Source organism: Panthera uncia, chromosome D1 (genome assembly GCF_023721935.1).
Source record: "Panthera uncia isolate 11264 chromosome D1, Puncia_PCG_1.0, whole genome shotgun sequence".
Taxonomy (NCBI): domain Eukaryota; kingdom Metazoa; phylum Chordata; class Mammalia; order Carnivora; family Felidae; genus Panthera; species Panthera uncia.
The window spans coordinates 71,814,939-71,837,700 of NC_064808.1; the positions used below are offsets into that span (position 1 = coordinate 71,814,939).

Genomic DNA, 22,762 nt, shown 5'->3' on the forward strand with positions numbered 1-22,762 from the left:
ACACCAGAGGTGGACTTCCCAGAACCACTTTCGTGCATATAAATCCCAGTATCACCAATATGGAGCAGCAGGGCAGTGTGTTTGCCACGTGAGAAAGGGAATTTTCTCAGGCTTCCTTAACACAGAGGCGCATGAATTTAGAGAATGTCTGTCTCAGTGGCAGAGACCACTGTTTGCAGAATTGGGGAAGAATCACCAAACTCCCCCTATGAGCTTTAGCTCTATCCTCAGTGGCTCTATCAGTGAGCTTTAGCTCTATCCTCAGTGGCTCAAGGCCCAAGGAAAATCACGCCTGACAAGCATCAGGCTGTAGGCAGACAAAAACTACTGGAAAGGAAGTGGCTGCTCCAGTAGTGGTGCCTCCCTCCTCCAGCCAAGCCATCCGTTCTTCTTCCGGGGGCATGATGGCTAGCACGTGAGCATAGAGAGCTCTAAGAAAACTGCCAGAGCTGTGCCCAGTTATAAGACCCGGGACCCTTAGAATAAACCTTTTCTCTGTCTCTCATGTCATACCTTTTGTTGTTGTTGTTGTTGTTGTTGTGGTTTGTGTCCCATGAAGCTAATAGCAGAAGATGCAGATAGCCCACCCAATGGACAGATTCATTTTTCCATCGTGAACGGAGATCGGGACGATGAATTTGCTGTGGAGCCTGTCCTGGGACTTGTAAAGGTTAAGAAGAAATTAGACCGCGAACGGGTAAGCTAGTTTAGGCCAGCCCCCTCCCACCCATGCCCATCCTTTCACTGGAATCCACTCAGGCTCCATGAGTAAAAGTAGGAAGATTCTGCATTCCAAATAATGAGAGTAAATAGGATAGGCTGAAATGCAGCATGACATATTTGGGTTAGACCTTTGAAAGAATTTTCTGCCAATAGATGCTGGCAGCTTCTTATTTATGGGTGTCTTAAAGAAGAAAGCAAAGATGTATCTTTCTTTTGTGTAATGTTTATTTTTTAGAGAGAGAGGGAGAGAGCGAGTGGGGGAGAGGCAGAGAGAGGGGACAGAGGACATGAAGTGGGCTCCATGTTGACTGCAAAGAGCTTGATGTAGGGCTCAAACTCACGAACCTATCAGACCATGACCTGAGCTGAAGTTGGACACTTAACCGACTGACCCACCCAGACACCCCCAAAGGTGTAATTTTCTGGATGCTTTGAATTTTGGTCCTTCCCAGAGCAAGGAGGCAGGAAAGTACCTTCAGCATTGGGATCCTGTGGTCCTGGTTTCATCCACAGCTTTAGCACTAGGTGAGCAGATATAAAAGGAGCATCTGAAGGTATTTAGGTCAGAAAGAATGATCCAGAAAACTCCTCTGCCAAGTTTAAACAAAGTAAACATTGTGTTTTGTGACCCAAAATATATGTCTTCAAAGTGAAATTACAGGAAGAGATGTCATAGTGGTGGTACTCAAAAGCAGGAAAACCTCTTTAGGTGATATATCCCCATAACTCCTGCAGTTCAGAACTGATAAGGAAGATCAGGGTGACAGCTGTAGTGTTTGAACACAGGATGAGAACTGTAGTTGTAACCAGGGGTTGTTTTGTGCATCCCACCCCCGACTTCATACCCACCCCCACCGCCCATCCAGGGGACACTTGGCAATGTTTGGAAACATTTTTGGCTGCCACAAATGGGCAGAAAGTGATACTGGCTTCTAGTGGGTAGAGACCAGGGATGTTGCTAAATATCCTACAAAGGCACAAGTCAGCCCCCGGCAACCAAGAATTACCTTGGCCCCAGATGTCAGGGGTGCCGACGTTGCAAATCCCTGGTCTCGAGGACCAAGAGGGAAGGTGGCTGATCTTCAGCAAAGCACAGCCATTCCCGCAGCTCTTCTGAGTGTGTGCAGACTGAAGGAGATGCTGTCCGTCTTCACTGTCGGCCCTCTGTGCTTTGGCAGGTGTCTGGATACTCCCTGCTCGTCCAGGCAGTAGACAGTGGCATTCCTGCAATGTCATCAACTGCCACCGTCAACATTGATATTTCTGATGTGAACGACAACAGCCCGGTGTTCACCCCTGCTAACTACACTGCTGTGATTCAGGTGAGCCAAATCTTGCCTGCTAGTCACCTGTCCTTGCGTGCCCAGCCTTCTTCCTCTGCGATGGTTTACTTGTCATTTTTGTAAATTAGTCCTTTAAGTTTAATTTATTTTTTGAGAGAGAAAGAGAGAGAGCACAAGCAGGGGAGAGGCGGAGAGAGAGGGAAACAGAATCAAAGCAGGATTTAGGCTCCAAACTATCAGCACAGAGCTTGATGTGGGGCTCAACCCCATAAACCATGAGATCGTGACCTGAACCAAAGTCAGATGTTTGACTGACTGAGCTGCCCAGGCACCTCATTTTATTCACAAATTAAAACAATGGTTTTTGGGTTTTTTTACCTGATATCAATTCATGCCATCATGAGACGGGTATGAAGAGAGCCTGATTCTTCCACAGCTACTGACTAATAAATAGTCATAAGCACTATTGCCGACGGGGCTCTCTCAAGTGTCGGGTGCTTTACATGAGCCACCTGTCCCCACCACAGCCTCGTGAAGTGGGAGGCTGGGGCAGCCCCCACTTTATGCTGAAGGAGCTAAGGGCCCGAGGGGCTAAGTAGCTCACCCAAGATCCTGCAGCTGCTAAGTGGTAGAATCAGGGTTTGAACTCAGGTCAGTGTTCTGCGAAAACCATCCTCTTCACAAGGACAGGCTGCCTTTCAGCTACTCTGTGCTATTCTGGCAACAGCGGGAGATTGATACAAACCGTCTCATTTCTCCAAAAGAAATTGGGCATCAGGATAGAGCTGCTACTCATTAAAATCAATCTTCCATAAGCAATTTGTTTAGCACTTTAAATCCACCTGCTCCTTAAAATTAGGTTGCAAGATGGAGTAGCTGGCATTCTATTCTCAGGGGGAATGACTCTTCTTCCCATCTATTTTTTTTTTCAAAAGATGTTTCGGGGTTGCCTGGGTGGCTCAGTCAGTTAAGTGTCCAACTTTGGCTCAGGTCATGATCTCACGGTCTGTGAGTTCAAGCCCCGCATCAGACTCTGTGCTGACAGCTCAGAGCTTGGAGCCTGCTTCAGATTCTGTGTCTCCCTCTCTCTCTGCCTCTCCCCCGCTCATGTTCTGTTTCTATCAAAAATAAATAAACGTTTAAAAAAAAAAAAAAAAGATGTTTCATGAACACAGTGCTGGGTGCCGAGCTATCTCCTCTTCCTGACCACTGGAGGCTCGGGGAATCCAGTCCAGGAATGTTGTCAGTGTGGAGGACATAGAGGAAACAGCGATTGATACACGTGTTGTGGGGGGCCTCAGAGAGTCCTGAGAACCGGCTCTTGCCTGATCCAGTTTGGCCTCAGAATCACCTCCCATGGGGTCTGAAGGCTTTGAGGGGAGAAGGTGAGATGAGAGTGAGCCAGATCTTGAGAGACCCCTTTGGAACAACATAAGGACTTAGGCTGGCCGTCACGGCCAGCTCCCCACCTCTGAGATGTCCAGCAGTCAGGCGGAGCGGAGAGGCGCTCGCTCGTAAAGCAAGCAGCCCTGGCCTCTTTCCTGCCACCTTGTCAACGAAATCGGATTCCTTCAGCAATGGTATTCAGGTCGTCCTCTCCTCTCTGATGGTCTTTCCAGCGGCTGTGCACTCTTGTCCCCCTCCTGCTTCCGCACAGCTTCACCTAGGGGCTGCCCCTTCCTCCATTTCTGTCTCTCTCAGATGGCCCTTCTCCAGGACCGCCTCCCACAGAGGCACTGTCGGCCTCACACAGCCGGTGTGCTCGCCCCAAAACAAAATGGGCTTTGCCCACTCAACATTCGGTTTTATGACACACATCGATCAGCTTGACAGCCTGTTTTCACATGCACAACAGGAAGCCAGCAGTGAAAGAAACGAGAATCGCAGCCATGAGCAGTGACCGCGGCTCCTATCTGCAGCGCCGGGGCCTGTCCGTGTTCTCTTTCACCCTTCTTTCTCAGATGGTGACCCCTGGGCCACACATTCTGTCTCTCTCTCTGTGTCTCTCTCCTGTAGAGGAAATGGCCTTTATAAAGTGAGCAAACAAATCAATAACTCTTCTATTTTGTGTGGTGCTGAGTGTGCTGTCACTGTGAAATAGTGAATCTACATGGGGCTGAGGCAGTGCCATGGCTGATTCCAGAGGGAAACAGGGTCTACTTCCTGATGACCAAAAGGCCACTTGAGAGAAGGAACAAAGTAAGACGTCTTTTGAGGTCCTTTTCTCTTTCTCCTTCAAAAACTGTTCCTCCCTTTTCCCAAGCCAGGACAATTTCATTTTTCCAACACATGGTTTTCATAAGACTAATTCAGCACAGCAAGCTGAAGCGTGCCCGCCCCGTGCACGACTCCGTCCAAACTGCCGTGTATCACGGTCTCCATCTCTGTGACCCAAACTTATTTAATGCTAAATCAGTGTCATCAGAAGGCCTGAACTAATGAAACTGACTTCAGGCCCAAGCTGTGGTAATGCCGAAGTCTAAACAGAATGGGGCAAGAAAACCAATGCCTGGGCTCCAGAGGAATTCAATTTGGCGTTTTTGGAGTGAGGAGAACCTTCAACCCAAGAAGAGCCTTTGTGTTTCTATTTTGGGGAACAGGCAGAAAGGTTCTGCGAAATAATCCTTGAATAAAAACATCAGGGTTTCCAGAAATTCTGATGACTTTAAGGGTTTTCTTTCTCTCCATTCTCAAGTCGAGAAGTAGTGTGCTCACTTTCCCTGTCCTCAAGAAAGACGGGAAAACTGTGTTTGGAGGGGTGAGGTGCAAAGCCCTAGTTCCACCTGGCGTATGCCTTTGTGTGTTTACCGGGAAGTTGCTAAGATGTGCCCCCGCCAAAGCCTGATGTTGTGACACTGCGTCACGGTGTTAGGGCTCAGCATGATTGTGTTGTGACAAGTGTGACGAAGTGCCTTCCTGTCCCAAAAGGTCGATGTTTCCTTGGCCCGAGAGGGTTTCCGACCTAGTCACAGAGGCTCGTGGGCACCACATGTTCCCAGAGCTGCTTAGGTGAACCCAGGGCCTTTCCAGCCTACAAAGGACAAGGTGGAGGCGACACCATCCTGGGAGCCTATGAACCTGTTCAATGCGAAGTTCTTGTGTTCTCTCCTGCAGCTCATTGTCTCACGGGGCGGTTGTGGGGAGACAGCCAAGGATGCAGAGCATGACGCTTACAGACTCCAGCATATTTTCAGAAGACAAGATAATATTACAGGGAATCCCTTCTGCTGAAAGCCCTGTTTTCTAGCCGGTAATGACGGGTTGTTTTTTTTTAAAATGTGAAGAGAGGTGTAATTTTATCTTCCTTTTTAATATACTCTTTTATGCAGGAAAACAAGCCAGTAGGCACCAGCATTCTGCAGCTGGTGGTGACAGACAGAGACTCCTTTCACAATGGGCCTCCCTTCTCCTTCTCTATTCTGTCGGGAAACGAAGAGGAGGAGTTCATATTGGACCCACATGGGGTCCTGCGGTCAGCTGTGGTCTTCGGGCACACGGAGTCTCCGGAATATGTGCTGTGTGTCCAGGTACGGCCCCATCCTCTGTCCACATCAGGCTGGCTTTCTCTTTTGCTGGTTTCTGTGCCCCGTGGATGGTTTTTCTTTGTTGAGCAAGTCAACATAATTCATTACCATGCAGGAATGTTCCCCTTTTAATCTCAAATTCAATTTCACACCAATAAAAGCGGCCTCTTTGTGTGAAATTGAACAGGAAGGAAGGGAAGCGTCATTGTTCAGAAGGGACTTTCCCATAGGGTGTACCAGGCAGACAGTCACTGGGCCCAAATCTGCATTCTCAAAATTCCTAGGGTTCTAATTGACCCACAAAGACAACTAATTGGTCGAGGCTTGCTGCTTTATACCGAGTAGACTTTGCCACATTACTCTACTTGGCAAAGCTTCCAATCTTTGTCCTAATATGATTGAGACATAGCATGGCCTCTGCTTTTGAAGAGACCTTTGCTTGGTAAGTTTTCCCATTGAGGCAGGAGGGGACCAAGCACTCAGATGGCAGTGGTCTCCCAACATTTTAGCTTCCTCAAGGTCAATGGCCTTGTAAAATGAAATGGGACAAAGGGACAAAAGTGGCAGGTATGCAAAGGGTGTGGATAAGAGCAGGAAATGAGTTCCCAGGAATTAATTTTGCCAGTATCAAGATTTGGGTCCCATTAGTGAAACCAAGTGACTTTTTACTCACTGTTGCCACAGAGGGCAACCTAAAGTCATTATTAATGGTGGCAATAATAACAATAATAACCCTTTATATGTGTGTCACATTCCATTATGTTCATTATTTCTTCTGGTAAGTTATGGCTTACACTGCTCCATGTAACCTTCCAAATTAATGACTGTTGGCTCTGAGCATGCCAGTGAATGCTTTGGTTGCCGCTCACTCCTCCAACAATGTTGAGTGAATATTTTTTAATGTTTATTTAGTTCTTTATTTTTGAGACAGAGAGAGAGCACGAGCAAGGGAGGGGCAGAGAGAGAGGGAGAAAGAGAATCCCAAGCAGGTTCCACACTGTCAGTGCAGAGCGTGATGCAAGGCTCAAACCGTGACATCATGACTTGAGACAAGGTTGGACGCTTAACTGACTGAGTCACCCAGGCACCCTCGTAAATAATTTTATATCACAGTATAGGTACCAAGAGCAAGGAGAGACTTTCAGTGCCTTGTCACAGGAGCTGGTATAGTTCTTTACCCTCTCTGATTGTTAGAGAATAGATTTCACATCTCACACCTTAGAAACACCGTAGAGAGCTTTCTCCTCCTAGTCCCTAATGTTAAATTACCACCAAGTCCTGAGATTCTGCCTTCATAAGGTCCCCATATGCGTCAGTTACATGTCCTTTGTCATCGCCCCACTTCATTCACTACCTCCCTGTTCACTCATTGTTGCAGGAGCCTCCTGGGTGACTCCTCTGGCTTCAGCCTCATTCTTTTCTGTTATACCCCTACACCCCTCCCTGAGTAATAATTCCACTTTGGTTATATCAGCCCCCCTGAACCAGGGCTCAACCAACTACAGCCCCAAACACATCATGCCCTTAGCCTGTTTTTATCAATAAAAGTTTATTGGAACATAGGCTTACCTATTCATTTACATATGCTCTGGCTGCTTCACACTGGAACCATAGTTGATTAGTTTATAGAGATCATATAACCCCCAAAGCCTAAAACTATTTCTATCTAGCCCTTTACAGAAAAAATATACCAACTCCTACCCTAAACTAAAACCATCTGTGGCTCCCTAGTGCCAGAAGATGTGGGGTCTGCAGGCCAAACTCCGGCCCCATTCTCTCCAATTTTCAGTTTTGACGTCCTTCAGCAGACATGGTTTTCCAGTCTTGCTTAGTCCACAGGTCCTCTTATCTATCACCTTCCACCCAGCAGCTCCATGCCTTTCTGTCACCTCTCTGCTCTCTGACATTTAAGTGGGCAACCCCTAGCCTATGAAGTCTATACATATCCCTGTCCTTTGAGGCCCTCCACAGCCTGACTTCAAGTTGAATCTCATTTGCTAACTTATCTCTTCCTACCTGACTTTCCCATGTCAGCATCTCTGGTTCATGTGGTTGATCACATAAAGTATGTGGTGATTTTAATAGTAAAAATAACAATCACATTAACTCTGAGGTACAAAGTACTTCCATGGGTCAGGCCTGTGCTAAGCGCTTTGCCATCACGGTGTCTTTTCATCCCCACCTGTGAAGTAAGTTCTACTATTATAGTCATATTAAAGGCGCAGACATTTAAGTTCAGAAACGTTAAGTAACTTCCACAAGGCCAGACACGTAGTGAGTGCCTGAGTCGAGATTTGAACTCAGGTCCACGTGATGCCCAAGTCCCTGCTTTTACATTGCCTTCCATATACGAGGACATATCTCCTCAGATTTCACCTGACCTCCAAGGTCCACCGCATCCCTCCATCCTCAGACACCCTCCCTGGGGACCCCGTCCACAGGAATCTACCCGTGTCTGAAGTTCTACAGCACTGGCTACCCCCATGCTGCGCACAGAAGGGTTCAGGAAAGATGTGCCATCGGGTGCTTCTTCTGTCAATTCTTATACATAGAAAGAAGGCAAAGCTTTTCCAGGCTACCTATCTTTCCCTTCTGCATTCCATTTTTTATTCTGTACCTTAATTTATGCAATTCACACCTCATGTTATTTCTTCACTGTACAGAAAGATGTCCTCTGGCCCAATCCAAAGGAAAGAATTGCAAAGATTGTTCCTTCAAGTAAGAACACCACTTTATGTACGATGTCCCCTGTGGCTTCTGTTCAAAATGAAAACAAGGCCAGTGTGTGGTGGGCATGTGGATCTCATAGCAGCCTCCCTTCTCCTTCCCTGTTCACCCCCAATGGCTATACTGTGTGCACATATTTTATCGTCCATAACAGAGTGTGCATGTAAGGACCAAAGCTGATAAATCACTCCTCTTACTTCAATGCACGCTCTCAGCATTTTGCAGAACAGTAACAGGGGACGGAGGAAGAAGCAAACAAGGGTAGAGGAATAGACGTCTTCTCTCTGAGTTTTGTTGTTCTTAAAAGTGTTGTGATTTTTCTTAGTTCCTTGCCTTTCTCCCTCTTGGTTGTTTTAGGCAAAAGACTCCGGCAAACCGCCGCAAGTTTCTCACTCCTACATCCGCGTGCGGGTCATCGAGGAAAGTATTCACAAGCCCACAGCCATTCCCCTGGAAATTTTCATTGTCACCATGGAGGATGATTTTCCTGGTGGGGTCATTGGGAAGATCCATGCCACAGATCAAGACATGTATGATGTGCTCACGTTTGCCCTGAAATCGGAGCAGAAAAGCTTGTTCAAAGTGAACAGTCACGATGGGAAGATCATCGCCCTGGGAGGCCTGGACAGCGGCAAGTACGTCCTGAACGTGTCAGTGAGTGACGGCCGCTTCCAGGTGCCCATCGATGTGGTCGTGCACGTGGAGCAGCTGGTGCATGAGATGCTGCAGAACACCGTCACCATCCGCTTCGAGAACGTGTCCCCTGAGGACTTCGTGGGGCTGCACATGCATGGCTTCCGGCGCACCCTGCGGAACGCGGTCCTCACCCAGAAGCAGGACAGCCTGCGCATCATCAGCATCCAGCCCGTGGCGGGGACCAACCAGCTGGACATGCTGTTTGCGGTGGAAATGCACAGCAGTGAGTTCTATAAGCCAGCCTACCTGATCCAAAAGCTGTCCAACGCCAGGAGGCATCTGGAGAACGTCATGCGCATCTCGGCCATCCTGGAGAAAAACTGCTCGGGGCTGGACTGTCAGGAGCAGCACTGTGAGCAAGGTTTGTCCCTGGACTCCCACGCACTCATGACCTACAGCACGGCTCGCATCAGCTTTGTGTGCCCACGTTTCTACAGGAATGTGCGCTGCACCTGCAACGGTGAGTGTGGCTTGCCGCTCCCTCCCACCTCCCATGATCTGAGTAGGCTGGGCCGCCATTCCTGGTAAGCATGCGTTCGTTCGTTCCCTCATCCAGCATAGTATTTCCTGACCACCTACGATGCATCAGGTCACCGTGAGAGATGCTGGGGCCGGGGGTAAATGGGACGAGCTCAGCCCCTACTTCCGCGGAGCGTACAGCCTACTGAGCTGCACAGGCGAGCAAGCCAGCAGGAGCCCGTGTGTTGAGTGTTGTTAGGGGAAGTACCAAATCCTGCCAGAGAACCCATCCGGAGGGAAGGTTTCCAAATGGGCTGGGATAAAGGAAAAGTAGGAATCAGACAGGTGGAAAGAGGTAGGGGAGGAAGAATATTCCAGGCCGGGATGCAGCTCGTATGAGGAAGGTTCAGGGCAGGAGAGAAGCCCCCAGCAGGGGAGTGGGAGAGAGGTTCTGTCGCTGGAAGGCAGGGCACGGTGACAAATGAGACCTGTGAGCAGGCTCAGGGTTCACACAAGAGCCATTAGCCGGGATGAACACTGTAGGAGTTGTCCCAAGGCAGGAGGAGCCATGGGCCGAGATGCAGGGAAGAAGTGACGTGCTCTGCACAAAGAGCACGACGGCTGCAGAGGGGACAGACCAGCCGGGGCCAGGCCAGTGGCAGGGCAACAAATTAGGAAGCTGTTGCAGAGGGTGCGGGCAGTTAGATCTGCTTCAGTGAAAAACGGGCGCCACGTAGAGGAGCACAGCCAGGGGATGGACTCTGCCGTCAGAGCAGCAGAGATGGAGTGGCTCAAGTTTGCTGATGTAACTAGAGTCCCTGAGCCTTGACCTTTCCTGGGCAGAGGCCATAGCTGCAGAGTCACGTGCCCACGGTGGTCAGTGAGAAGTATTGCTCTCTGCCTCTTTTCCTCTCGACATGTGGAGCCATAAATTCACTGCTCTCTTCTAAGAAAATTACACCCGGAATTTTTCTAGCCAGCGTGAACTCGGCCCAAAGGGACTGTGGCCAAAAGAGAGGCCATTTGTAAAACATCCCTTTAGGTAACTGGGGACAGGTAGGGCCCCTGGCCTTTTCTCTCAGAGAAAATTCTTCATTGCAGTTTGAAAAATAAGCTCATCAGAGGAGGGCTCTGGAGATCACAGCTCCTTCCAAGAGTCATTTTGACAGCTTCCAAGCAGCCCAAAAAGTGCCAGCCACTCACCGGGTGGTACCCGGTGAATTCTGTCTGTGTTTTCATCAGGTAGATGCAGGGACGTCTGACCTGTTGAGTATGTAAATTAGATCCAAAGTAACTCAAAGCATGCATGCTAGATGCAACGTATTTCTGGCAGATGCCACGAACATGCAGGATTTATGAATGCCAGCTGTCCCGGCTTTCCCTAAATTTCCTTTGTAGGCAAACTGATTTATGCACCAAAGCTCTGCTATGGCCTTCATGCAGAGATTCACGGCAGGGTTCAAAAGAGGTTTGAACAGGACAGGGCAGACCCTGCAGGAGAAACTAAACCAGCTAATTAATCCTTGTGCTCTGAGAACTCATTTCAGTCAGCAAAAATCTGTGGTGGCAGCAATGTGCTAGGCACTGAAGATTCAAGGTGGAGGGGTGCCTGGGTGGCTCAGTTGGTTAAGCGTCCTCCTTCAACTCAGGTTGTCATCTCACAGCTCGTGAGTTAAAGCCCCATGTCGGGCTCTGTGCAGACAGCTCAGAGCCTGGAGCCTGCTTCGGATTCTGTGTCTCCCTCTCTCACTTTCTGATACTCTCACTCGTGCGCGGCGGTCTCTCTCTCTCTCAAAAATATGTAAACATTAAAAAAAAAAGTTATAAAGATCTAAAGTGGAAAAGACTCAGTCCCTGCCCTTAGGAGCTGACTACTACAAGGGCAGCTTGCAGGGACCTATTTGCAATAATGGTGTCATAATAAATGCTAGGAAGTAGAAAGGACAAAATCCCTGCTATGTATGGCCAGAGAAAAGCTTTCTGTGGACATTTCTGTACCACACACTGTCTATGTCCTGGGTCTTGAGGGATGAGTAGGAGTTAATCAAGAGAAGACAGAGAAGGGCAGACATGGCAGAATTTCTTGAAAGAAGGAATTTAGAGGGGTGATTTTTTTGGAGAGAAGGAGGTTTTTCATGAGACAATAATGTTTTAAATGCAGTAAGTTTTTAAGGTGGTGACCTTGCCCAGAACTCCTATTCTCTGATCCCCACAAACCTTTCCACTCCCGGTAAAGCCAGAGTGCCAAAAGGTTTTGTGATTTAACCCCCAGGCATCCCACGAAGATGCCTTCTTGGTTTGAAAAGTGAGCTTTTCCAGGGCACCTGGGTGGCTCAGTCGGTTGAGCGTTCACTTCGGTTCAGGTCATGATCTCACAGTTCTTGAGTCCAAGCCCCACATCGAGCTCCCTGCTGTCAGGGCTAAGGCTGTTGGGATCCTGTATCTCCCTCTCTCTCTCTACCCCTCCTCTGCTTGCACTCTCAAACATAAACAAAAACCATTTTTAAAAAAGTGAGCATTTCCTCAAAGAGGACAGTACATAGTTTCAGGTTCACCTCAGAGCCTCTCCTTACCTTCAAGTCACTCTTACAATTAAGCTGTAAAATAAAATACTGGATTTTAGTAGTAAAAAGCCTTCAAAAGGTTATCCGGTCCAGTCCTATTTTCAGCAGGTGATGGACAATAATCTCCACTTGATAAATGTGGTAGCTCTGTGCCTTGCCCAGGGCCGTAAAGCTGGCGTACTGATACAATAAAGGCTCTTCTTGGACCCCGATTTTATTATCTGCATATTAAGAATAGAAACTCTTCCATTTCTTATGTGAATCATTACCCCAGAGCTATGTGCTCTGTAAGAATACTCAAGTGACCCCATTTTCCCTGGCAGGCTGATCACCAGCCTCATGGTACATCATGAGGGGCATGATACAGGTGCATCATACAGGACATCAGAGGGGCTCTCAGACACCAGCATGTGTGGGGCTTGCCAGAAATGCCCATTGCTGAGCCCCACACTCAGATGTAACAGTAGGTTTCAGTTGGAGCCTGGCAGTCTATATAGACGTAGCCTGGGTGATTCTAATGCTGGTGGTCAGGAAAGCAAACTTGGAGACATCTCACAGCAAGATAAAAGAGGAAAATTTTCCTGCAGGTTCAGGGGGCAAGCTCTTAGTTAGAAATAGAAATAGCTCTCACTTCTTCTAAAGTGTCCTCTAATAAAAATACAGCAAGAAACTGTTAAGGAAAGCATTAGACATTTGAGGTATTTTCTCATTTATTGGATGGAGAGGTAATTGAATTCAATAAATGCCCCCCCTTAAAACACATGCACACACGCATGCACGCACACACACACACACACACACACACACACGCACAACTAGTATTGACTGTTCATCAGTTTACTCTGGAATCTTGGCAGATACAATAAATGGACTTTTCCACCCCTTGGCGGAATAATTATGATGATAAATAGAGGTAGCTGCCTATTCTGGACTGTGTAGCAATATTTATACAGATCTGGCCTCAATATGCTCCTTCCAGCTTCCAACTCATCTTTCTCTCATGCATCTTTTTTGGGGTCCAATTAACAAAATTAGCATCTTGAACCAAAATGCTGAGTTGCTTTAACAAAATGAAAGCAGAGTTGAGGTTTAGTGCCAGAAAGGCTCATTAGATCCCAGCTACCATCTACCATCACATTTGAACAGGACTTCAAGAGGTATGAAGTCCTGACGTCATGACACGGTTCCTGGTAAACTTTACAAGTTCACTGAACACTAGCACTTCAGCCTGACACCCGTTCAAACGAACAGGGAATGGATGGATGCCCTTGAGCCCCTAGAAGGGAAGCAAGTGGACAGAACACCGGGGACAGTCCACAGGGCTGTGCTGACTGTCTGTTTCTTAAAAATTGCATTGACGTTTCAAAAGTCTGATAGAAAAATCTATCAAAAAGGAGACACTTGTCCAGGAGAGTGGATTCCCTAGGAGAGCAGCAGAGTTTAAGAGCGGGGTGTTGATGGGAGTGACAGCCGGAGCTCCAGGTAAAGTGAAGGGAGCGTCGGCCACAGGGGAATCATGGTACCAGCTACACAGAGTGTGTGCAATGGCAGTCCTGCCCTCAGCCATGGGCTATGGCACTATCACAAGAGCTTGCTCGGCCAGGTGAGAGTGACACCGAACACATCATTAACGGTGATGCCCGCTGGGCTAGACCTGAAAGGATGCCTAAAATCAGGTTGGTGTTGGGTAGAGTGCTCCAGGCAGAGGAACACGAGAGCCGAGGCATGGAGGTGACAAACTGCACAACTGAAGGCAGAGACAGGAGCAACAGCTAGCATTTATTGAGCTGTGACCAGTTACCATGCTGTTTTTCAAACATACATAATTGCATTTAACCCTTATGATAAAGGAAGGGTATTATTAACTTTCCTCAAAAGTGAAGGAAACTGGGGCATCTGGCTGGCTCACTTGGTTGAGCATCCGAATTCTTCAGCTCAGGTCATCCTCTCACGGTCTGTGAGTTTGAGCCCCCACCTGGGGCTCACTGCTGTCAACTCAGAGCCCACTTAGGATCCTCTGTCCCCCTTCTCTCTGCCCCTCCCCCACTTGTGCGCGCGCGTTCTCTCTCTCTCTCTCTCTCTCTCAAAAATAAGTAAACATTAAAAAAAAGTAAAAAGAAAAGTGGTATCTTGTTTAAAAAAAAAAACTTAAGGAAACTAAAACTTGGGAAGATCAGTTGACTTTCTCAAAGTCACGGAGCTAAGTAAATGGCCATGCCAGGACTCACACCTGGCAGTCTCAAGCCCCGTGGCCTACTACGTCTCCACACTTTTGAAAGGAACTTGAAAGTTCCCAATTCACCCTCCCACCCGTGACAGACATCCTTTTAACTACATTCCTGGTACAGTAATTCAGCCGGCCTCACAAGATGGACCTGAGACAGTCTTTTCCCTTACAATGCACCAGAATCTACCTGCTGGTGATGTCCCCCAGCTTTGTCCATTAGAGCCACACAGAACCTGACCTGTCTGATGCCTCCTATACCAGCTGCCTTCCAGATATTAGAGGGCAGTTATCACCTCCCAAATCCTCTTTTCCTAGACAAAATGCTGAAGTTCCTTTCCTCGCTGAGTGCAAACAAATAGACGCTATAGACAGTTGTAGGGAGTGTAGTTAGGGCCCAGAGGAGGCCCAGATGAAGGAGTCCCCGGTCCTCCTGGAGGAGTCCGTGAAAGGCACTGGAAGCAGTGAAGCTTCTCATGTTGAGTCTTTGCCAGGCAAGCGATGCTGTGTAAGCAAAGACAGCAGTGAAGAGAAGGGCCCAGAGATTTGGGGCACCGCCCCCCTTTCATTTGCTCATCATTCAGAGAGCAGTAGATCCTTTGCCAGGCCCTGGGCAGGGTGCTGGAGGTATAGTGGTAAGTGAGCCTGGCGTGGTCCCCACCCTCACGGTGCATGGACCCGCAGCCTGCAGGGGACAGACCAGGAGCTCAGCTGGACAGGATGGTGAGGAGTCAGGACAGTCCAGGGGAGGAATGCCTGGTGACAGCCCAAGGAGCCTGTGATAGGCAGTCATAGTAATACGCATCTAATAAGCACAGTAAAATAAAATGACAGAGGCTTCTGCGATGCAATAAGACGCTTAAAACATAACCTTGAAGAGTTTTTAAAAGGCAGAGGAAAAAATCTGAGATTTGGGCTTACACTTGGGCTGGGGTTTGTCAAGGCTCGTTCTCAGAGGAGAAAGCCAGTAGTTCCACCCCAGTGGTTTCAAAGAACTTTCGGTGTAGCCTCTGAATCTTAACCAGGTTCCCCCTGCAAATGGGGAAGTTTCCATTTTCCACTCATAACAGCTGTGTCTCTGCAGAGCCCTCATCTCCAGGACCCTCAAGTTCCAACATGCCAAGAGAGGTTTAGAGGTGTCTACCCTGGTGATGACACCAGCTTCTCCGTGTGTGGATATTCTCTTATATATTCCACCCACACACAACTGCCCCAGAGAGGATGTCATGAATGAAACTTTGCTCAGCCTTCAGCAAAATCATCCAGAAAATATGGCTGAGCCAAGCAAACGCCATTCCAGATGATTCTGTGCTTGTGGGAGAACCACAAGAGACCACTTTGCATCCAAGACCTCTGGAGAAGGTGTTTTAAAACTTCATGGGGGCCAATAATTAAGAGGGAAGCTTACTGACTTATGTGGCATTTGCCAAGACATGGCATCTTGGCAAAGTGTGTGAATTCAGGGTGTAGGATGTTTACCATCAGTTACTGGACAGTATAATGAGGCAGAGACGTAAATCAAGAGGTTCAATCTGCTCAAAGTGATGGTGATAGAAATCACAGCTAGACACTGATGTATTAGCTAAAGGCAGAGACTTAACCCAGAGGGTTGTGGGAATACTGGGGAGGCAAGGAGCGAAGAGCCATAAATATGTAGCAAGACCCTCCTAAAACCTCAAGAGGGTCACCTCTCTCCTCTGTGCAGGTCCCAAAGCTCTAAAGCTTCTGCTCAAATGAATGGTATGTTGTCAGCTCTGTAGAAAGTGACCTAAATTTGCACCTGAGCAAGACTTCAGAACGTGGAAACCTCCTTTCAAAGAACAGTCACGTTGTGTGCACATTTCTCCTGCTGGAAAGGCTGTATAGAAAAAATACATCTGCCCACAACAACGTGGCCAAGGGGCTGACCCCACAGTAGCCAGGGACACTGATTAGTAAAAAGCTCCAGGCCTTATCTTATATGCTACTATGCACACAGGGTTTCATATCATCTATCAATTTACAAATCATGAATCTGACCCAAAAAAGACAGCAAGGAAAAGATGACACTTGAGTTCAGGTTTCTGGCATGTGGCTGAGTCAAAACAAGCGTCTCCAGTTTTGAGACCTTATAGTAATTTGTTTTTACTTTAAGTTTTTCCCTTTAAAAATTGTTTTCACAGGGGCACTTGGTTGGCTCAGACGATTGAGCATCTGAGTCTTGTTTTGGTTCAGGTCATGATTTCCTGGTTCATGAGCTGGAGTCCCATGTTGGGCTCTGTGCTGGCAATGCGGAGCCTGCTTGGGATTCTCTGTCTCCTTCTTTCTCTACCCCTCCCCTGCTCCCACACACACACACTCTCTCTCTCTCTCTCTCTCTCTCTCTCTCTCTCTCAAAATAAATACACAGTTTTTAAAAAATTGCTTTCACATACATAAGCCCATTTGAATCTCACAATTCTATGAACGAGTATTATCCTCATTTTTCAGAAAAGGAAATCAAGACTCAGAGAAGTCAAGTGACCTGTTCAGAGCCACACAGTAAATAAGTAGAATAACTGGTCAGAGCCAAAATCCAGGTCTCCTGCTTGTCAGCGCAGACCCTTTCCTGTTGCGCTACACCGGCTTCTTGAGGGGACGTGGGAATGAGGAACAGAGTTTTCTCTGCCTGCTTTATGTTCTCTGAGTTGCTGAAAACATCTGATCCTTCTATCCTGCCCTGACAAGCAACACATGGCATCAGTTGGTTTGATAAAGTGCAACCCTTCTCCCTTCGTGCTCACTCTGGCACGAAACTGATGGATGCCTCGAGATGCAGAACATGTGGGTCTACAGCCCCCACCCACCCAAGCTGTCACTGATCACAGCACGAGTTAATTAAACCTGGATTATTTAATGATAGTTAATAAGATAAACTTCCTACCAGAGGCCAGTGGGAACTGACACCGTTGTCTCTTAACTATTACTACGATAAAGCACTCTCTGCCACCAGAATGGGGGTCTTTAAGACTCTTAACAATAGTAGGTGTATGTACTTCCATGAAAGGGGGACGATATAAATGTATTTCTAAAAACAAGTTAACCACTCAGCATCCATCTAAAGTATATAGGATTTTATGTCACTAGAGAATTTAGGGCTTTGTCTGGAGAGAGGGTATTATCCCCAGGAAAGTGTCCCCAGGACCCAAACATACGGGTATACCTGAGGTCAAGGGACACACAACATTGTTCAGAGTTAGCATACAAAGGTCAAGTCCCTCTGACAATATATATGTCAGAAAGGACCTAATTTCTTATCCTTATTGATGGTGAAGAACTACAGTCATTGTACATGGAGAATATTTACTTTGGGGAAACCTCGTTCTCGTAGCTAGAAGTCTGTCTCTGTTTGGAATAGACTGCATTTTGCACACATGCTCACATCTGTCCCTAGCTAAGGAGTACCTTACATTTACACTGACCTCCAGACTCTAATCTGCCTTCCTGCTCTGTGGAGCCACGGGTGAGCAGACGTGCCCTGAGCAGAGGGAACTGACAGCAGCAGCTGGAGCCTGCGTGTTTATGGCTGGGACTTGGTGGGGGAGGCCCCTGAGGGTTTTTAATGCATCAGGAGACAGATCACTTGCCAAGAACTGTCCCCTTTGCCTTAAAAAGCCTACGAAAAATAAAAAGGATGAAAAAGAACCTATCGAAGGCAATGGCTGCTAGAATGAATGGAAATATACTTATTGTACATCTAATATTTATTAGTTTGAGAATGCACATATTATAATACTTAAACTAATGTATTTTTTTATATATCCTCCAGCTAGAGTTTTCATAACGGGCACTGGATCTAACATAACCCATTAATTTAGTGGATGCAGTCAGGTGGGTTCTATGGTTATGACACGAGGTAAGACAAAGAAGCTGTGAGTTTGAACCCCCAGCTGCTGGTCTGAATGGCTTTGTCTTTAACTCAAGATAAGAGATATGGTGACAGAGTAAGAAGCCTGTGCCAGCTACCAGGGCAGGGCTAATAATAGTAAGAGAAAAGGTATAAAAAAAAAAAAAGTGGAAAAGTACTCAAATGCTGTATTTACTCCAAAATACTGTGTTTAGTTTTTATTATATATGCTTATAGATGTTTTTTAGAATCTTGGCATAATTCCTATATTGTCATGGGTCTGAAATTATCTAGCCCTCTTTTGCCCTTTTGAAATAGTGGCTTTTCATCTGGAGTTTTGATAATGCATGGTTTCTTAGCAATGTGGTCATTGCACTAGAGCAGAAAAGATATGAATGTAGCACAAGTAGCTATACCTCATCAACATAGAAATTTAGAGGAAGGTTACCCTTTGACTGGCTAAAATAGGACACGGAAAAAGATGTGTCCATGGAATGGGAAGCAACCGATTTCTTAAATACCTAGATTACTGTTTCTATGTCTGATTGGAAGGTGATGCCCAGAGTTACATCTATTCGATGGGATGCATTTTATGTTTCATTTATGCACATTGCCACCTTCATGTGGCCAAGGTTAGCATTGGGCTGAGTTTGCATCTTAGAGCATATACGAACTAGTCAATCAACATTTAGGAGAGACCTGGAAGCGTGCAGGCCATCTGCAACTGAAATGAAGCCAGGCATGGAGACAGCAAAGAGTCAGCTGGCAGAGTTGTGAACTTTTCATGAATGAGCCTTAACACATGCATGCAGTGATCCACTAACCATGGCTGGCTCATTCCCTTGAAACACAGTCCCTTGTTACTCGAAGGATGTCATCCTTCAAGCCTGAGTTTAAAATGCTCCCTTCTTTTATTTTTCCTTTAAAGTTTATTTATATTTGAGAAAGAGAGAGAGAGAGAGAGAGAGAGAGCATGAGCAGAGTAGAGGGAGAGAGAGACACACACACACAAAATCCAAAGCAGGTTCCAGTCTCTGAGCTGTCAGTGCAGAGCTCACGCGGAGTTCAAATCCACAAACTGCAAGATCGTGACCTGAGCCGAAGTCGGACGCTTAACAGACTGAGCCACCCAGGCACCCCTAAAATGCTCCCTTCCTTTGTGAGGATTTCTGACATTGTCCTAGGAAACACAATTGTCCCTTCTCTGGTTGCACTCACATGTCACTGTCTAACTGGTTACCTTAGGGGATTGTAATCATGTGTTTGCTTGTTGTTTCCTGGAGGGAGGGAGGGGCGGTGTTGTTTCCTTTCATCTTTATATGTGCAGGCTTATCACTTGAATGGCCCTAAAAAATTATTTATTGAATGGATGCACCAAGAATTATAAATTATTTAAAAACTGGTTATCAAAAGCCCTATGAAACAGATCAGAAGGTGATAGGTTGCGTAAATATTGATGCCTATATGGCAGGAGTAAAGATTTCTTGGGACGAAAATAGGACGATGTATTTTGGGGCACTTGTGGCTTTTAGAACCATTTGTAGAGATCATTCCAAATTTTCAGTTAAAAATCCCTTCATCTTCCAAGACTTTGTAAGCTGGCTCGTTGCCACGAGTATGTTTTACGGCTGAGCTCTAAACCAGTGGAAAATAGGATTTATGAATTCTGCATTTGCTGGTGCTACTTTTACTGCTCTTCTGGAAGATTACAGTTTTTAAATGTTTATATGCAGTTAGCATTAAATTTCTGCTTTCTCCTAGACAAAGATAGGACTCTATAATGGGATAATATGCTTAATGATGAGGAAAGAGTTAGGATGGCAGGGAGTAATGGTAATGGGTCAGATCTTCCCGAGGAAAGAAGCTGCTGATGTCCGAACGTTCTTGGTTCGCAGAGGAGTGCTCCTTTTGGCCACTGCTAACCCAGCTGTGGGCGGGTGTTCATTTGTGTCTCCTTATCTATGGTCCTTTTACCACTTAAACTCTCACCACGTTGAAAGTGGCCTAATGACATTTGAAATATACAAGATTTCTGAAACGTGGATCTTTCAGTGGATCCTTCAGTGGACCTGCACCTGCCATCACCACACTTCTGAAATGACTCACTTGGGTCCTGAATTTTGCCTTAATCAGTTAATCTGCTTTCCAGGATTTTCTTTCTGAGGGATTAACCTTTCATCTCACTGTGCTATGAACATCGAACAGGTAGAAAGCAAGCCTCCTTTGCCAAGGATAATGCAACTGTTTTTGATAGGCGGCAAGGCACATTTACAGCTAATCAATACAATAGCAGGTAGCAGAAGGGATTAGGAAACAATGTGAATTGTGCTTGCCCGGTTTGGAATTAGTCCTACTTTTCTTTAGGAAAGTCTTTTTCTTTCTCCTCTGAAAAGAACAACTAACATTTTCTGAAGTCTACCCCCTAAGTTTTTCAGAGCAGGGAAAGGGCATAGGAGAAATCTAAACTCAGGTGATGCATTCAAGTGGGCACCAGTGTGCAGGACCCGCTCCAGTCAATACTACCGGAGCCCATGTGGTGTGATCTTTTTTCAGCTAAAGTTGGCCCAATTACAACCTTAGCATATTGTAACCTGAAAGGAGGAGCTCTGTGTATTCTCTGCAGCCAGCCTACTTCAGTCTGCCAGTGTGCTTTTGACAGAGGCAGGGACGTTTGACAGGCACTCACACCAGGAAAAGCCCCTCAGGTGCTCCTGCCTCTGGATGGCCTCTTTGCCTCTCAGCTCAGAGCCTGCAGAGTGCAGCTCTTGAACTTTTTCTGCGCTCCCTGGAATGTAGCGTGAGTCCCCGTGTACTGATCATGTGTGTTCCCTTTTGTCACAGGAGGACTGTGCCCGGGGTCCAACGATCCTTGCATGGAGAAGCCATGTCCAGGGGACATGCAGTGTGTCGGTTATGAAGCCAGCAGGAGACCATACCTCTGCCAGTGTCCACCAGGGAAGCTCGGAGAGTGCTCAGGTGCAGAGTGGGGTGGAATGATGAGGGTCTAAATTCATATTCCTGAAGCACTTGCCCTTGAGTAAATTACACTGCCCTAGCCCTTCCTGAAGACATATCTGTCTGCATGCAACATTTACCTTCAGAATGCACCACAGCTGACATCCACCCTCAAACATACTTGGGATTTATTATAGCTTTGGCCTGTGCTAAGGAAGCATGCAATGACCGTGGACTCCTTGCATAACAGGAAGACCACAACATGTGTTTTCAATCATGTCACATGGATATTAAGAGTGTACAGTGGAAAATAGAAGGCCGTTGGTTAGGCAGAGGAGTCAGAGTATCTGTGGCACGGCCTTCGATGTTCAGAGGGCTGCACAACCCATAGCCACAACACAGAGATCAACAGAAGGTACAGCTGAGCCAGTCCAGTAGATCTTCCATAGAGCAAGCCCAGCCTAGAGCACCAAGTAAGCAGACCCTCCACTGGAAATACATATGATCTACTACATGTCCCCAAAAGGAGAGGTGCTTGCCTCTGTGTCCTGAAGGAAAGAAAGAAAGAGGAAGAGAAAGAGAAAAGAGAGAAAGAAAGGAATGAAGGGAGGGAAGGATGGGCGGAAGGAAGGAAGTGGGGAGAAAGGAAGGAAGGAAGGAAGAGAAAGAAAAAAAGAAAGAGGAAGAGAAAGAGGAAAGAGAGAAAGAAAGGAATGAAAGGAGGGAAGGATGGGAGGAAGAAGGAAAGAAGGAAGTGGGGAGAAAGGGAGGGAGGAAGAAATGTATTTTGTTTCTGAATGACCAATAACCCTGTTACCGATTTTCACTCAATTGCAGTACTTTGTTTGATTCACATATTCTCTATCACTTCTAAACTCTATAAAGAACTCTTTTTGGTAGAGGATGTATTTAAAATACAGGCACACTGATACCCTTTTTGGAATCTGAGAAGTATTTATTAACAAACAATTATGCCTACTATGTGCAAAGCACTTTGCTAAGCATTGGGTTTTAGAAATTCATCCTTTGCAAAGAGAAGCACTATTTTCAAAACATGGAAGCCAAAGCTGTTTCACTGTTGATTTCAAGAAAACAGCTGCCTGTGAATGAAGAGATCACCAGCCTACTTGCCTTTGAGGTCACCTAGGGCTTAGATTTAAAAGATACTTGTGCTGCCCCTCCCCCTGCACCCACCATGTGCACAGAGCAGGTGGGTATGTGGGGTGCCAACAAAGCCAACAAGTGTCCTAGCTTTGGATGTCACTTTCTACCCATCTTCCTTCTCCTTTCTCTGTAGAAAACTTTTGACTGTCCATGCTTGTCATCCATCCAGTGTATTTTCACACTTTCCACCTTTCACCCCAGCAAGACAGCTTTTCAGCATTACTTTGCTTGTTAGAACATTAAATTGGAGTCGGTAAAATAGAGGGTGACTGCAGAATTGAGTGATGTGGGTAGGACTGAGGATTCTGAGAAGGGAAGCCTTGAAATTAATGGCCAAAAAGTAGAATTTTAACAGCACATGAATAAGACATCAACTCCCTTCTGTCAACATTAGTGCAAATTATGTAAGTTGGCTATTTGGCATTAGGGTACTCAGGGAATATGGATATTCTTTGAAAAGAATTCTTTGTCTTTCCTCTGTTTCATGGAGTGGAAAGTTTTTTGGTATCTAAGTGATTGGTGGTGGGAATGAAGGGGTATCGTTTAATGGTGCTCATTTTACAAAGCAGGAATTAGGA

General features: G+C 46.6%; 1 protein-coding gene across 1 annotated transcript in view; it reads left to right on the forward strand.

Moving 5' to 3' along the window:
- Positions 1–553: 553 nt before the first annotated feature.
- Positions 554–22,762, forward strand: part of FAT3 (FAT atypical cadherin 3) — a 61,324-nt gene continuing 39,115 nt past the window's right edge. The window contains exons 1-5 of the mRNA XM_049640755.1: positions 554–697; positions 1,902–2,045; positions 5,336–5,533; positions 8,615–9,413; positions 20,907–21,041. Of these exons, the coding sequence (XP_049496712.1) occupies positions 554–697; positions 1,902–2,045; positions 5,336–5,533; positions 8,615–9,413; positions 20,907–21,041 (1,420 nt within the window). The remainder of the gene's footprint in view (positions 698–1,901; positions 2,046–5,335; positions 5,534–8,614; positions 9,414–20,906; positions 21,042–22,762) is intronic.